Here is a 15017-nt window from a genome sequence, read left to right as displayed (position 1 = left end):
AATTTCTGAGAAACTGCATCTGTAGCACATGAATGTGTGAAACTAAATCACATACTGTGGGAAAGGGAAAAATCAGAAAAGAAGCGAACTGATCAAGCAGTTCTACTCAGAAATTCATCGATCGAATACAAAGAGATGGCTGAATAATGGACATCAATTTTATTATTTATAGTATTCATTCCCTGAAATGAACTGTTCATTTGGAAGATATATATCATTCATCACAAATTTAACTAAGCAATAAATATATTGGGAAGCCACAGCTAGTAACCCCAGTTGCTCAAACATGCCTCTGCATGATGTTCTTGAATTTACAACACAAATAATTTGTATTGCACACTTTTGGACTTGCAAAACTTCAGTTTCACTTGATGAGTTACCCCCAAAAAATGATCCCGTGTGGCATTATGGCACGAAAGTTAAGTGAAGCAATACTAGATTTTTTTTGTTTTTCTTTTGTTTTTGTATCAGCGAGATAGCAGCCACAGACTTTTCAGCAGTTAGGTGGTATGATTTTATCAACTGAATTTATTATCAACGTGTAACCCCACAAATGTAACACTGTCAATCTCTTCTATCTGCTCGTTATCAGTTTCAGGCATTTACTATGTAGAAATCTCTTTCAAGTTCTGAACTAAGTATTGTGTGTCTTTTCAAAGTTTGGTGACAAAGAACTGGTTTAGAACCAGTAGTGTTAGATTCTACTGGCATGCCCATGACAATTACATTAACCAATCTTTCCAACAGTATATTCGAATTACTATTTACTGCAAAGTTTTTATTATCAGTAAACAAAATAAATTTGGCATCTAGTGATAATACTTATGAAAGGTAGCTAATATACATATTATAAAGTAATGGCCTTGAATACTAAGTAAGAACATGGGACACTTCTTTTTGCATTCCCTATGTACACCTACAGAAGGAGTATACATCACTGGTTGGTGCATCTCCTTGCTACTCAAAGTCATTTCCCACTGAGCTACTTTTGCCGGAAGATGAATGTAACATTCTACAGCCAGCTACTCGATAAAAAGCTCGATCTTCCTCTACTTTACACAGATGTCTGCAACACACCAGTGACGGACAGTCCACGGGGTGGACGTCCCAGCCGTGTCCACTCGTCAGGAGACAGGTCGTGAATATCTCGCACCGTAATTCTTAGGACGCAGTGACTGTCACTACCTTTCGGAAAGGAGATTTATAAGCGGGAAGGGACTTGCTCGATATCTTACGCAGACTCCACCGTGGATAGCAAATGGCTTCGTCCCTACTTGCAGGAGGTAATTCTTACTTACGAGACTGAAGAAAGGACTTCACAAAATAATGTAGATCGAGAAGTAAAAATTGACATACGTGCTCAAAATGACGTGGGAATTTACTGAAACCACACAAAGTGCACAAAATGACTAACAGATGGTGCTTCATATAAAACAAAAGCAATAATTAGCATAACAACTGATTTCTAGCAAAGAACATGCTCCTTTTAACAAATGCTTAATATATCAGCTGTCATTCATTAACAATGCCTGTAGCCAGGAGATAACACTGTGAACAGCACTGTACAACATATCAGTAAGTAAGGTGAGGTACTGTTGTCAGAGTTTGTCTTTTAGCATCCCTAATGAGGTCAGACAACTGCAGCAGATTAGCTACTTCCGGTAACTCCACAACAGATAATCAAAAAGAGTGAGGTCTGAGGACCTGGGAGGACAAGTGTGACGGAAGTGGCTGTTCAGGGCACGATCCTCGTCAATCCATGTCCACAAAGAGATCTTTCACAAGCGCGTCCCGCAGAAAAGTTTTATCTTCCACCTGAGTGTTTATCGGCCTCGTACCCGTCCTACTGACTGTTTGAAAAAGGGCACCCACCATTTCCTCAAAGGGTCAGATTACAACTGATGTGGTAAATCCACACCATACTGTGACTTTCTCACCACACAATGGACTTCCACAGCAGTTTCTCAAATTCTACGGATGTGGACACTGACAGACACACAGACTGTGAAATTGGCTCTGTCGGTCGGCAACACATTAGACAACTGATCGTCACCTACCCCAAATGCTCTCACAAAATCGATGGCTAACAGTTCACAGTTTGTAGGGATAGCACTGGAAGGCAAGCCTTAATACCCTTCAAATAGCAGTGAATGGAATTCCAGTGTGACCTCACTACACAGAGATGAACCTGCTACAGTCTCCAGTTCTTCCTGAACTGTCTGAGCAGGAGCAGCACTCGTGTATTGTCACCCACTACGGGACTGATCACGTGAACAGACTGTTGCTTCAAACTTCGTGATCATTTTATTTGCAGCAATGCTTGTAACAGGAACTTTGCCCATTCAAATAACATTCTTATTACAATTACAAAGCTACTGCAGCAGGTTTTTCACTGACAATGGCTTTTCTGGTGAAGTCAACTCACTGCGACTGCTGGCATATCTGACTCCCTCTTTAACTACAACTCATTTTATACACGATTCTCACACAGCATCACTGACTTCTTGTTGTCACATACCATCTGTTGGACAGTTTTTGCACTCTGTTTTTGATTTCAATAATACCCCATGTCATTTCAGGCACGTGTGTCAAGTTTCATCTCTATACCTACGTTATTCCACAGGTTACTGCATTTTCAAATGTTAACAGATTTTGGGTCACCCTGTTTCTATCAGTATTAACAAAAAGAGAGCTGAGAGCATCCCCCACTCACATATGAATACTATTTAAATGTGAGGGAGACAGAGATATTAACCGAAGAAGAAAGGATAAATGCATGAAACTATAAAAGTATCCTAACCACCACCTGCATTACTAATGGGCTGGAGATAGCTGAAAGCACGTGGGTATGCTAAAATGCTAGAAAAGGGGCGAGTCCACGAGATAACCATCGAGGTGACAGATGGAGGTGGTTATAGCAACTTCTTCCCACGCGGCTGAACGTATTACGACTCGGCAACAACCGACCTAGTCTTGCACACCGAGTGAAAATGGTGATACCTGTACAAAGTGACATTACTAGTATCTTCTGCCCCAGGTAATGAACAGCAAAACTGTATTCAGACTAAAGGTGGCAACTTCAAAGATCAGAGTGTGTTTTCATTGTAGTTGTCTAGCTGCAACTGTTGGACCCAAGAGAAGCTGGGAAAAGTGAGACTGGGGCGGCTGTGTTCTGGTGTGTTACATCCTCACAGTGTCCACTCTACAATGAGCTGTTGACCTCACAAAATATGCCCAGTACCGACAGCTCAGAGAAGCAGTGGCCGAAGACTATCGACTGCAACTTGAAAAATAGACATCTTCTGTCCACAGAGATTTCACATCCGTCCTTGCCTCCGAGCACTGAAAAACAGTACCACTGCAGGTCCTCGAGGAATCAGAAAGGAGAAACTTGAATTGTCAACAACAATTAACTGTTGCAATATCTTGAGCAAACAATTAAATCATCTCAAAAGATCACATATGAAATTCAATAACAGTATGCAGTTTGTCGGTAGGTCACAAATTTGTCTATTTTAGTCTTCTTTCCATTTTAATTTTTATATGGGGAGGGCAGATGTGGGGCAAAACTGTGTAACAATTTGAATTTTTTTTAATTGGGTAATTTATTGAATTTATTCCTTAAAAATAATGTGGCAAAGTTTCATAATCAAATTCTGGGACAAAATATGTTTTAAAAAACTATGTTTGGGTGTCTGCATCTGCCATGCCCCCTCTTACTATGCTGTGATCCACACCTTCTTTACACTAGAGATTTTTTGTGCATTAATTTTTTGTTCACACAATCAAAATGAACAGCAGATGAGACAAGAAGGCTATGAGAAAGATTGTCCTTGCTTTGTTTACAATGTGGCTTTTAGAAGATGAAAAGCCACTTGGAGATGTTGAGAGTGACAGAGCAGGAAATTCACACTTTACAAATATACTATGGAAAAGCTATCAGGGATAACTTACACAGTGTGAAAACAATGCAGCAAGCCATGTGGGCAATATTCTTTCACAAACTTTCCACAGATGACAATCCTTAACATTCCCTTTTGTGACATATCATGGTGCAAATATCTTCAAGTGGAAGCCAGTGGAAAGCCATACAGCCACAAACATAATTTTCCACTTGTTATTTTAGATGTTATAAAACAAACTTTCAGGTACCTAGACAATCCTGAACTGCTGAAAAAATGTGTAGATGGGAAAACACAGAATACAAATGAGCTACAATCACTGTATACGGATGCATTGTCCAAAAACAATATTTGTGTCCTCAATTGTTGTGAAGATAGCTGCATGAGATTTCTGTCTAGTGTTCAATAGTGGAAATGTAGGTAGAATTAAATGCCTGCAGAGAATAGGCTTCCACCCACGTGCATTCACACTGAAGATATTCAGAAGCATCGACGAAGTGCGACTGGAGAAAGCCCAGGCAGCAAAAGAAATAATGCAAAACTTGGCTAGGCAAAGGAGGCAGGGGAAGAGGTTACTCCAGAAAGATAAAGAAGAAAATAAAGAATATAGATATGGGCAGCATTACTCAGTAGAGGTATAGCAATATTGTCAAAAACTGCAATACTGTCAAAAATTGCAATAAAAGTTTTAAATGCAAAATGCCATAAACTGACTTTTTTGAGCTACAATGCACCTTTTCTCAGGAATTATAAAAGCTAACATCCTGGAAGTTGGCATGGTTCTAAAGAATTACTAGGCCTAACTGAATAATCCTGTGCGGCACTTTTCCGCTATCTTTTCTCTGAGAAAAGTTCTCCTTTAAAATTTGAGAAAAATAGAGCGGTCCTGGGTAACACAAAACTGAAAAATTAATTTCATACCAACTATGACCTTAAACAAAAAACTGTTCCACACATTTTATGAACCTCTTATGCAGATGTAAACTGCGAAATTCCAAATGTATGTTTTTGGATAGGGTCCGCAGTTAGCAAAACATAATTTTGTTTTTTAACCCAAACATGTTTCACTGCAGTTGCAGCATCTTCAGTGGGTTTTTCTGATGTGGTAAAAAGATAAAAAATAGAAGCCCACTGAAGATGCTGCAACTCCAGTGAAAGATGTTTGGGTTAAAAAACAAAATTGTGTTTTGCTAAAGGCGGACCCTATCCAAAAACATACATATTGTTAAAGCAAACACGGAAAAAAAGAGCTTCAACCCCAAGATGATTATTGTGAAATTCTAGTTTCATTGCCTGACTGGTTTACGAGAGAAGGTACATAATAAAAACAACGGTAATTAAAAATTCAAATGCTTATAAAATGTACGTCAATGCACATTTTCAAACAAAAACTGCACAGAATATCAAGCATTATGTTCTATATAATTGTCTCAAGTTTTACTATTTTAGCTGTAGTATTTTTGGAGATAAATATGTTTAAGTACAAGAATGCATTTTGGCCTACATCTGTCCTTAATCTGCATTTAAAGTTTAGGGAACCTCAAAACAAATTATGTAACATGACATTAAGTTTACAAGCAAGTTAGTCATTCAGAATCGGCCCAGAATCTGCAATGGTATGTATGGAATATTAATTATTTGGAGTTATTTCATATGGGCCTCACGCAAATGCACATTCGTGTGTATCAACTAATGAGTCACTGTGTTACAATGGAATGTGACCCACCTGCCCAACATCTTCGCTCACTGCTTTCTCGTCTTCCTCGCCCTCCATTTTCTCAATGTTGAATGTGCCAGACACAGCAAAGTCTGCTGAAGGTGGACATATCTGAAACAGTTGAAAAAAATGTGCTATAAGGCAAGAGATAGGGTATGACAAACTGTTGAGCAAAATCACAACAGCCCATTTCCTTTGATTTCCATATATCTAACAATAACTTAAATAAATGCGACTCAGGCAGAGTGATAAACCAACAAGAAGGAATACCATCTTTACAGGGATTGCACTAAAATGTATAATATCTCAAAAACAAAATCTACTTGTTGTAAATATTCATAGAAGAAAACAACTGTAACTGAACCTAGTGAACTAATATAGATTAGGAGGCTACTTACTAGCAAACATTTACTTTAAGCAACAAAATAAAGGTGGTGGTGTGGCAGTTTATGTAAGTAAACACATAGCAGTTATAAAATGTGTTCATGAACATCGCACGATAGAAGTACAAATTGAAATGATGAGTAATGTGTTCCACAGTAATGCTCTTAAGTACCCAATGAATTCAGCTCTGCCAAAATTGTCAAAAATTCTGCAGAAATGATCTCCAAAAATGCCAAACATTAGCTTTTCAATACACAATAGCATAGTTGAAATGGGACTTTGCATATCAGATGAAGAGATCTGAAGACAAATAGAATGACTTCTATTCTTTGTCAAATAACAACAGTAAAATCAGGCACTGAATCATTCCTTACACTATAAGTATACAAACGACATCTATCAGAAATCTAAATAAAAGATATTTCGAAAGAGCTAGAAAAACAAAGCTGGGATGAAATACATAAGGAAACCAATGTGAGTATGAAATTCTCTAAATTCTCCACATTGTTTAAATTGAACTTTGAAAAGGCATTTCCAAAAGTATGCACGTCTGTATCAACGACTCACAAAAACAGATGGATAACAGCAGGTATTAAGAAGTCCTCCCAAACACTTAAATACCTCAGTTTCATGAAAAAGGTTCACAATGATCCAGAATTCTTAAATTTCGATCATAGATACAAAAAGATCTATAGGAAGGTGCTGATTGCTGCAAAAAAGTAATTTAATGACAAAATAATTTATAATGCAGAGAATAAAAGCAAAACCATCTGAGATGTTATAAAAAAGAAAACAGGAGAGGCAAACAAATGCAGAATAACATACTGCTAAGGGAGGGGGATAAGGTAATAAATTATGCACAATAACAGCAAAAATTCCCCAAAACACATATAACATCTGTAAATAATGTTGCACTAAATACAATGAGGTTACTTCCAACCACAGAGAATGAAGTCAACAAAAGTGATCAAAAACTAAAAAATAAAAAGTCAGTAGTCTTAGACAAAGTAACTGAAATAATGCATAGGGATTATACAAGGCTCCTTAACAAATATAATAAATGAATCCTTCACATCAGGGACAGAGCAGCTAAAACATGCATGTACCTTTGCTTAAGAAAGGTAATGCAGAAGACACAGAAAATTACTGGCCCATTTCTCTGCAGTCAGAATCCTCAAAAATAATATAAGCAATTATGAAAGACAGATTAATGAATTACCTGAATAAATACAATCTTTTAAGCGAGTCACAGTTTGGTTTCCGAAGTGGCAAAAATACAGAGTCAGCCATAGTAGAATTCACAAAAGTTGTACTTGATGCTCTTGATAAAGATGAGTGTGTCACAGGCATATTTTTGGATCTTTCTAAGGCGTCTGATACAGTTGACCACAAGATTCTATTAAACAAATTAAGGGCATTATGAATAAGAGAGGTAGCTAATGACTGGTTTCGATCATACCTATTAGATAGGGTACAAAGAGTAGAGATAACACATACTTCAAATAGATCTAAACATTTAGTAAAACACTTATCAGAATCAAAATACATTAATATAGGGGTTCGCAAAGTAGCACATTACGACCAATACTGTTCCTGATATACATCAATGACTTTCCCAGTAGTGTTACTCTTGCTGAAAAAATTCTCTTCACTGATGACAGCAATATTATAGTCACTGAGCAAACACGAGAACCCCTTGCCGAGAAAGCAAATGAAACTCTCAAGGATGTTTATGATTGGTCGATAAGTAATAAAGTGACATTGAGCATAAAGAAAACTAATGCCATGAATTTCAGTTTGAAGAGGAAAAATGACAATGTTACATTAAATGTAGATGGCACCTCTATGGATTGTGTAACAAATGCAAAATTTCTAGGAATGAATATTGATTCTCAGTTGAAGTGGTGTGAACACACAAAGGTACTTGCAAACAGAGTGTCATCACATGTTATGCACTTAAAAACCTATCATCTGTGTGTAACATGCAGTGTCTTTTAGTCACATATTATTCATATGTACACTCAATTCTTAGCTATGGAATTCTTTTTTGGGGAACAAATGCACAAAATATGAACACAGTTTTCAAACTCCAGAAAAGAGCCATAAGAATAATAACCAAAAATACTAGTCGAGTTCATTGTAAAGATGTGTTCAGAAAACTGGGGATTTTAACTGCTCCATGTGAATACATTTACCAGTCAGTTGTACACATAAAAAATAACATTGCTAATCACTGCACAAACAACTCTGTCCGTGACCATGCAACAAGAGAGAGACTCAACTTACATTTACCAAGAAGAAAATAAACACAAAACTCAAAACAGCATTTTCTACCAAGGAATAAAACTGTACAATAAATTACCAAAAGAGATTAAAGAAATTGCCAAAATACACTTATTTAAAAAGGCAGCTAAAAAGTACCTGTTATGCAATACATTTTATACATTGAAGGATTACTTAACTAAAACAGAGTAGGGGTTTGATGAAGAATGTTCTGCAAATAAATAATAATAACAATAATAATGATTATAGAACATCCAACATTCCACATAACACCTTCAATTTATGTTTTTTTCCTTCTTTCTTTCTAGAAATACTCACCCCCAAGCTATGCATAGCATAATACTAACAGCAAATGGGAAGCTGCGGTACAGAAAATGGCCCAGAGACCATTGTGTGTGTGTGTGTGTGTGTGTGTGTGTGTGTGTGTGTGTGTGTGTGTTGGGGGGGGGGGCGGGGGGGGGGGGGAGTGAAGTGTTATGAAACAATCTGTGCACTATCATCTGATAGTGAGATATGAGGGAACAGTGTGGCATTAGATTATTTAATAAGTTATTTGTAAGAAAAGTACTGTATACCGGGAGTAAATCTAATGATTGCCTCTAACTAGAATTTTGTAAATATATGTGTGCGTGAATTAGCTTATTTTCAATTGATCTAAACTTGTAAATACTTTGACATGTCCTATAGCCTTGTAAAAAGACATCTAAGGATGAATAAAGCAGCAGCTGCTGCTGCTGATTAGGCTCAGGCAGTGTATGCATGAGCTAAACAGCTCAATAAAGCTTACTGCTCTGCAGATTTTTAAGGGAAAAGAGAATAGTGCTATCATTTTGATGGCTTCACACAAAGAAAATGTAAATAAATAAATTACAGGCAGTCGAGCAGGCGCTGTTCCTGTTGTAATGCATGAAAAATTAACACCTAGAGCTGGTTCAACACTGATTCACAAGGACCGTAATGTAATATACATCATGGAAAATGGTGGCATGTTCGCACTAAACATAACATCTGCACCATGTTACATCTGTCAGAGACAACGTATAATAGCATTACAGGGTAGACACACGGCACTGATTGTTTAGCTTTAAATGTGCAGCACTGGATGGCAATATAGTATTTAACTATGAGGAAGCACACTAAAAAAAAAACAGTGAGAACATTTCTTTTTTCTGCTATTTCAGAAGGTCTCTTACAGCCAAAGTCATTGCTGGTCATGGAGCATATTTTAGAGAAATGGAGGTGTTCCTCCATTTCGCAGGAAGATTTTGACTTTTCCCGGTGCAGGAAATGCAGGAAGTTCAAATACTTGAATCGAGCTAACTGTCCTCCATTTTCAGCAGAAGATTTCTCATACATTTCAATACAAATATCTTAAGAACTATTTTTGTATCTTGAAATGTAACTACCTTAGTTTTTTATTAGTATATTACATGAGCCACACTTTCAATAAAGAACTGGATGCACTCATTGTGGTGTAACACATCACACCAGTAGAGCATGTGTAACCCCATGTCTGTCTAGATGATGAATAATGGCTGCAGTTGAGAACAGAAAACTCTTTTGAGCTTTTATTATGATTATTACCATTATTACTATTTTTTTCATTTAACATGATACACATGAATGCCATGAGCCTTAAAGATAGGGCGGCTTTTGGTGCATTTTCAGGAGGGACAGTACTTGGGGGGCTTTGTATTTGTTCCACGATTCAGCTTCCTGGCTCGAAGTAACGAGGTGCACCATCAAATATTAAGCACCCGTAACAATGCTGCTGATGTCACAGTGAACAGAAGACACAACAAAAACTATCAGTTCATCTGCTTCTTAATGTATGTCAGAATCGAATGTATAGATTCAAATATAAGAACTCAAACTAACTGTACATGCAATGTTTCTCTACATTAAGTAATAGTATCTGGACACACAATATAACTGTTCTTAAAGGAAGTCATAACATGTATTCGTCTATAGCAATTTGAATTTGCTTGAAGATTCAAGATTTCAGCACAGGCACAACTGTAATGGAATGAAGTCTAGACAAATAGAATGTGCACAGTCTACGAGGAAGATTCCGTCATGGTATAAGGTAGCAAGCTGGAACCACTGCATTTGCCATTATTGCACTCCTATTATTGAAACTTCTCATGTTAACACATGAGAAGGCGCAATCGGTTTTACTTGGTAAAAAACTTTCATATAAATACTTATTAATTTTTTGTTACAAAATGTTGCATTGGGAGCTGTAACCTCAGCCTAAGTTGTCATATTAGTGGATAAAATGTAGTGCATTATGCAAAGGCTTGTCATAAATTTACAGTCAAAAAGCACCTTGTGGCCACGTCTGTGTATGTACTGTTCACAGATGATTGTTGAGTTTTAAAAAACACAACATACCGTAATATGTACAACTGCTTATCTATTTATGTCAGTTTGACATGTTCTATTCATTGATGAACCAAGAGAATTAGTCATCTGTGAGCACTACACATACGAACATGGTCTTTTGCACATAGTGCTTTTTAATTGTAAATGTTTTATTTCTGACGAAGACTTGCATAATAAGCTACATTTTACCTACTAATATGATAACCTGGCATGAGGTTGCAGCTCACAATGAACACATTTTGTAATAAACATTTCTAAAGACTAGAAGATAGCAGCAAAGCCTGTTGAAACCAGTTGTTGAAAAATGGTATTTATGCGATCTTGCCTATAGAAAGCTTTTTTGCATTCTCATTATTTTTTTTTTTCCTCTATTCATTTTCCTTTTTGAATCTACTATTGTATGTAGTGTATACATAATACAGGCTTGAATCTTTTACAACATTAATGACACAATGCTTCATGCAATTTCACTATTCAGAATACAATTATTCATATGCTGATTACAATGGCACATTTAGTTTCCTAGAAACTACATTAATTGCAAGTTATTAATAATTGAAAATTTTATTACAATATGAAATAGGGAGTTTCAACTAAGCTAATCAGTCAAATTTAACTTACTGACATTTCACCGGAGACCTATGACACAAGATTTCACTTTAACATGTCTTAATTTTAGTAAAACTAATTAACTTAGAAGATTACCACTACTGGAGATGGGACACGTCCAAATTTTCCATTGAACACTTAGCCACTGTACTTGTTAAGATCCCAGCTGCTCTAAATTTTCTGGGTCAAATGACACCTATCATTAATAGTTTAAGCCAATAATTAAAAATTTGCATAAACTACAATAATTTTCTGTATGAAAACTCTACTCACACACTGGTAATTCCGAGTGTACACACACAAAGTAATCCTGTAACCTTTTGTATTTTAGTAACTAATTACATATTTTGTAAACCAAGTCTTTGAAACATATACTCATCCAAATTAGTACATTTCAACCTAGATGTTCCATAAACAACTATGTATTTCCTGAGATCATAAAACATTCATATGAAAGTGCTTAAATAGTTTACCCCACCTAAATCACGCGACTAATATCTCCGACCAAAGGATAACCACCTACAAGTTAGGACGTGGAATGTCAGAAGCTTGAAAGTCGTAGGGAAGCTAGAAAACCTGAAAAGAGAAATGCAAACACTCAATCTAGTTATCGTAGGGGTCAGTAAGTGAAATGGAAAGAAAACAAGGATTATATGTCACATGAGTATAGTGCAATATCAACAGCAGCAGAAAATGGTATAACGGGAGTTGGGTTTGTAATGAATAGGAAGATAGGGCAGAGAGTGCATTATTGTGAACAGTTCGGTGATAGGGTTGTTCTTATCAGAATCGGCAGCAAACCAACATCGACAATGATAGTTCAGGTATACATGCAGATGTCACAAGCTGAAGATGATAGAGGAAGTGTATGAGGATATTGAAGGGAGATGAAAATCTTAATCATGGGAGACTGGAATGCAGTTGTAAGGGAAGGAGTGCAAGAAAAGTTAACAGGAAAATATGGGCTTGGGACAAGGAATGAGAGAGGAGAAAGACTAACTCAGTTTTGTAATAAATTTCAGCTTGTAATAGCGAATACTCTGTTCAAGAATCACAAGAGGAGAAGGTGTACTTGGAAAAGGCTGAGTGATACGGGAAGATTTCAGTTACATTACATCATGCTCAAACAGATATTCTGAAATCAGATACAGTATTGTAAGGTGTATCCAGGAACAGATATTGACTCAGATCACAATGTAGTAATGATGAAGAGTACACCGAAGTTTAAGAGATTCATCTGGAAGAATCAATACTCAAAGAAGTGGAATACAGAAGTACTAAATAATGATGAGGTATGCTTGAAGTCCTCTAAAGCTGTAGATACAACAATAAAGAGTCACCCAGTAGGCAGTACAGTTGAAAAGGAATGGACATCTCTAAAAAGAGCCATCACAGAAGTTGGAAAGAAATACATAGGTACAAAGAAGTAACTGCGAAGAAGCTATGGAAAACAGAAGAAATTATTTCAGTTGAGCGATGAAAGAAAAAAGTACAAAAACGTTCAGGGAAATTCAGGAATATAGAAATACAAGTTGCTGAGGAATGAGACAAATAGGAAGTGCAGGGAAGCTAAGGTGAAATGGCCGCAAGAAAAATGTGAAGAAATCAAAAAAGAAATGATTGGCAGAAGGACTGATTCAGCATATAGGAAAGTCAAAACAACCTTCAGTGAAATTAAAAGCAAGGGTGGTAACATAAAGAGTGCAACCGGAATTCCACTGTTAAGTGCAGAGGTGAGAGCGGATAGGTGGAAAGATTACATTTCAGGCCTCTATGAGGGGGAAAATTTGTCTGATGTGATAGAAGAAGAAACAAGAGTCCATTTAGGAGAGATAGGGTATCCAGTATTACAATTAGAATTTAGGAGAGCTTTGGAGGACATAAGATCTAATAAGGCAGAAGAGATAGATAACATTCCCTCACAATTTCTAAAATCATTGCAGGAAGTGGCAACAAAATGACTATTCATGTTGGTGTGTATAATGTATGAGTCTGGCAGCATACCACTTGACTTTCAGAAAAATATCATCCGCACAATTCCGAACACTGTAAGACAAGATGGGTGTGAGAATTGCCACACAATCAGCTTAACAGCTCATGTTTCCAAGCTGCTTACACACAAGTAATATACAGAAGAATGGAAAAGAAAATTGAGGATGTGTTAGATGACGATCAGTTTGGCTTTAGGAAAGGTAAAGGCATCAGAGAGAGAATTCTGACATCACAGTTGATAATGGAAGCAAGATTAAAGAAAGATCAAAACATGTCAACCTGGAAAAAGCGTTCAAAACAATAAAATAATGCAAGATGTTTGAAATTCTGAGAACAATAGGGGTAAGCTATAGGGAGAGATGGATAATATACAATATGTACAAGAGCCAAGAGGAGATAATAAGAGTGGACGACCAAGGACGAAGTGCTCAGATTAAAAAGCATGTAAGACAGGGATGTATTCTTTTGCCCCTACTGTTCAGTCTGTACATCAAAGAAACAGTGATGGAAACAAAAGAAAGAGTCAGGAGTGGAATTAAAATACAAGGTGAAAGGATACAATTTGCTGATCACATTGACATCTTGAGCAAAAGTGAAGAATAGTAACACGATCTGCTGAGTGGAACAGTCTAATGAGTACAAAATATGGATTGAGAGTAAATCAAAGAAAGACGAAAGTAATGAGAAGTAGCAGAAATGAAAACAGCGAGAAACTTAACATCAAGATTGATGGTTACCAAGTAGGTGTAGTTAAATAATTCTACTACCTAGGCAGCAAAATAACAAGTGACAGACAGATCAGGTAGGGCATCAATAGCACACTAGCACTGACAAAAAGGGCATCCCAGGCCAAGAGGAAAGGAATATGTGGAAAAACACTGATGAGAAGGAGGAACAGGATGATAGGACATCAGTTAAAACTTAAGATAATGACTTCCACTGTACTAGAGAGAGCTACAGAAGGCAAAAACTATAGAGGAAGACATAGATTGGAAAACATCCAGCAAATAATTGGGGAAGTAGGCTGGAAGTGCTACTCTGGGATGAGGAGGTTGACCCAGGAGAGGAATTCATGGCGGGCCACATCAAACCAGTGACTCAGAAAAAAAAGAACATCTCCTGGAGAATCTGCACGCATCATATGATCGATCTTTATAGTAACATATACTGCCTTTTATTAACTTCTTTGAAATGTACTGATCATTGACGGATTATAAATAAGATCACTGCTGCGATCACATAACTTATTTTACAACAGGTTCGATTGGTTCATTACTAATTTTGACTCAGATTGTATCAGACAGTGTCACTGTGTGTTTTATTGGCATATTATGTATGTTCAGTTTACTGAACTTTGACAAGTTCTAATAAAAGCTTGTAGTGAAAGAAAGAAAAAATGTTTTATTTACATCTTTATCTGCGCAACAAGATCCCAGGACCAAAACTCACCACTGAACAAGATACATATAATTTGAGTGTATAGTTTGCCACTACGCAGAAAACTTTAATGCACTAAATAAGCTATATATCTGCTAAAAGGTACTCAGGTTTAGTACCTACTGAATGCAAGCATTCTCCACAATAACGTAAGAAAATATGAAGAGACTTGTATTTAAATTTACAACGGTATGGTGTGCAGAATTACCAGTGAGCAAGGACACTCCCACACTGAGCTCCATGGGTGGCAAGTAAGAAGGCTATCTACAGAAAAGCATTTCCCAGAAAACATTCCACCACAACAAGGT

The 15017-nt window shown here is 36.8% G+C and overlaps 1 protein-coding gene across 1 annotated transcript in view; it reads right to left on the bottom strand.

Moving 5' to 3' along the window:
• Positions 1-15017, bottom strand: part of LOC124717213 (zinc finger protein 135-like) — a 182080-nt gene that overhangs the window by 120461 nt on the left and 46602 nt on the right. Inside the window, exon 4 of the mRNA XM_047244000.1 lies at positions 5629-5730. Coding sequence (XP_047099956.1) covers positions 5629-5730 — 102 coding nt within the window. The remainder of the gene's footprint in view (positions 1-5628; positions 5731-15017) is intronic.

This window comes from Schistocerca piceifrons, chromosome 9 (assembly GCF_021461385.2).
Source record: "Schistocerca piceifrons isolate TAMUIC-IGC-003096 chromosome 9, iqSchPice1.1, whole genome shotgun sequence".
NCBI lineage: Eukaryota > Metazoa > Arthropoda > Insecta > Orthoptera > Acrididae > Schistocerca > Schistocerca piceifrons.
Note: the sequence above shows the minus strand (reverse complement) of the source record. Positions and strands in the feature narration are given on the sequence as shown.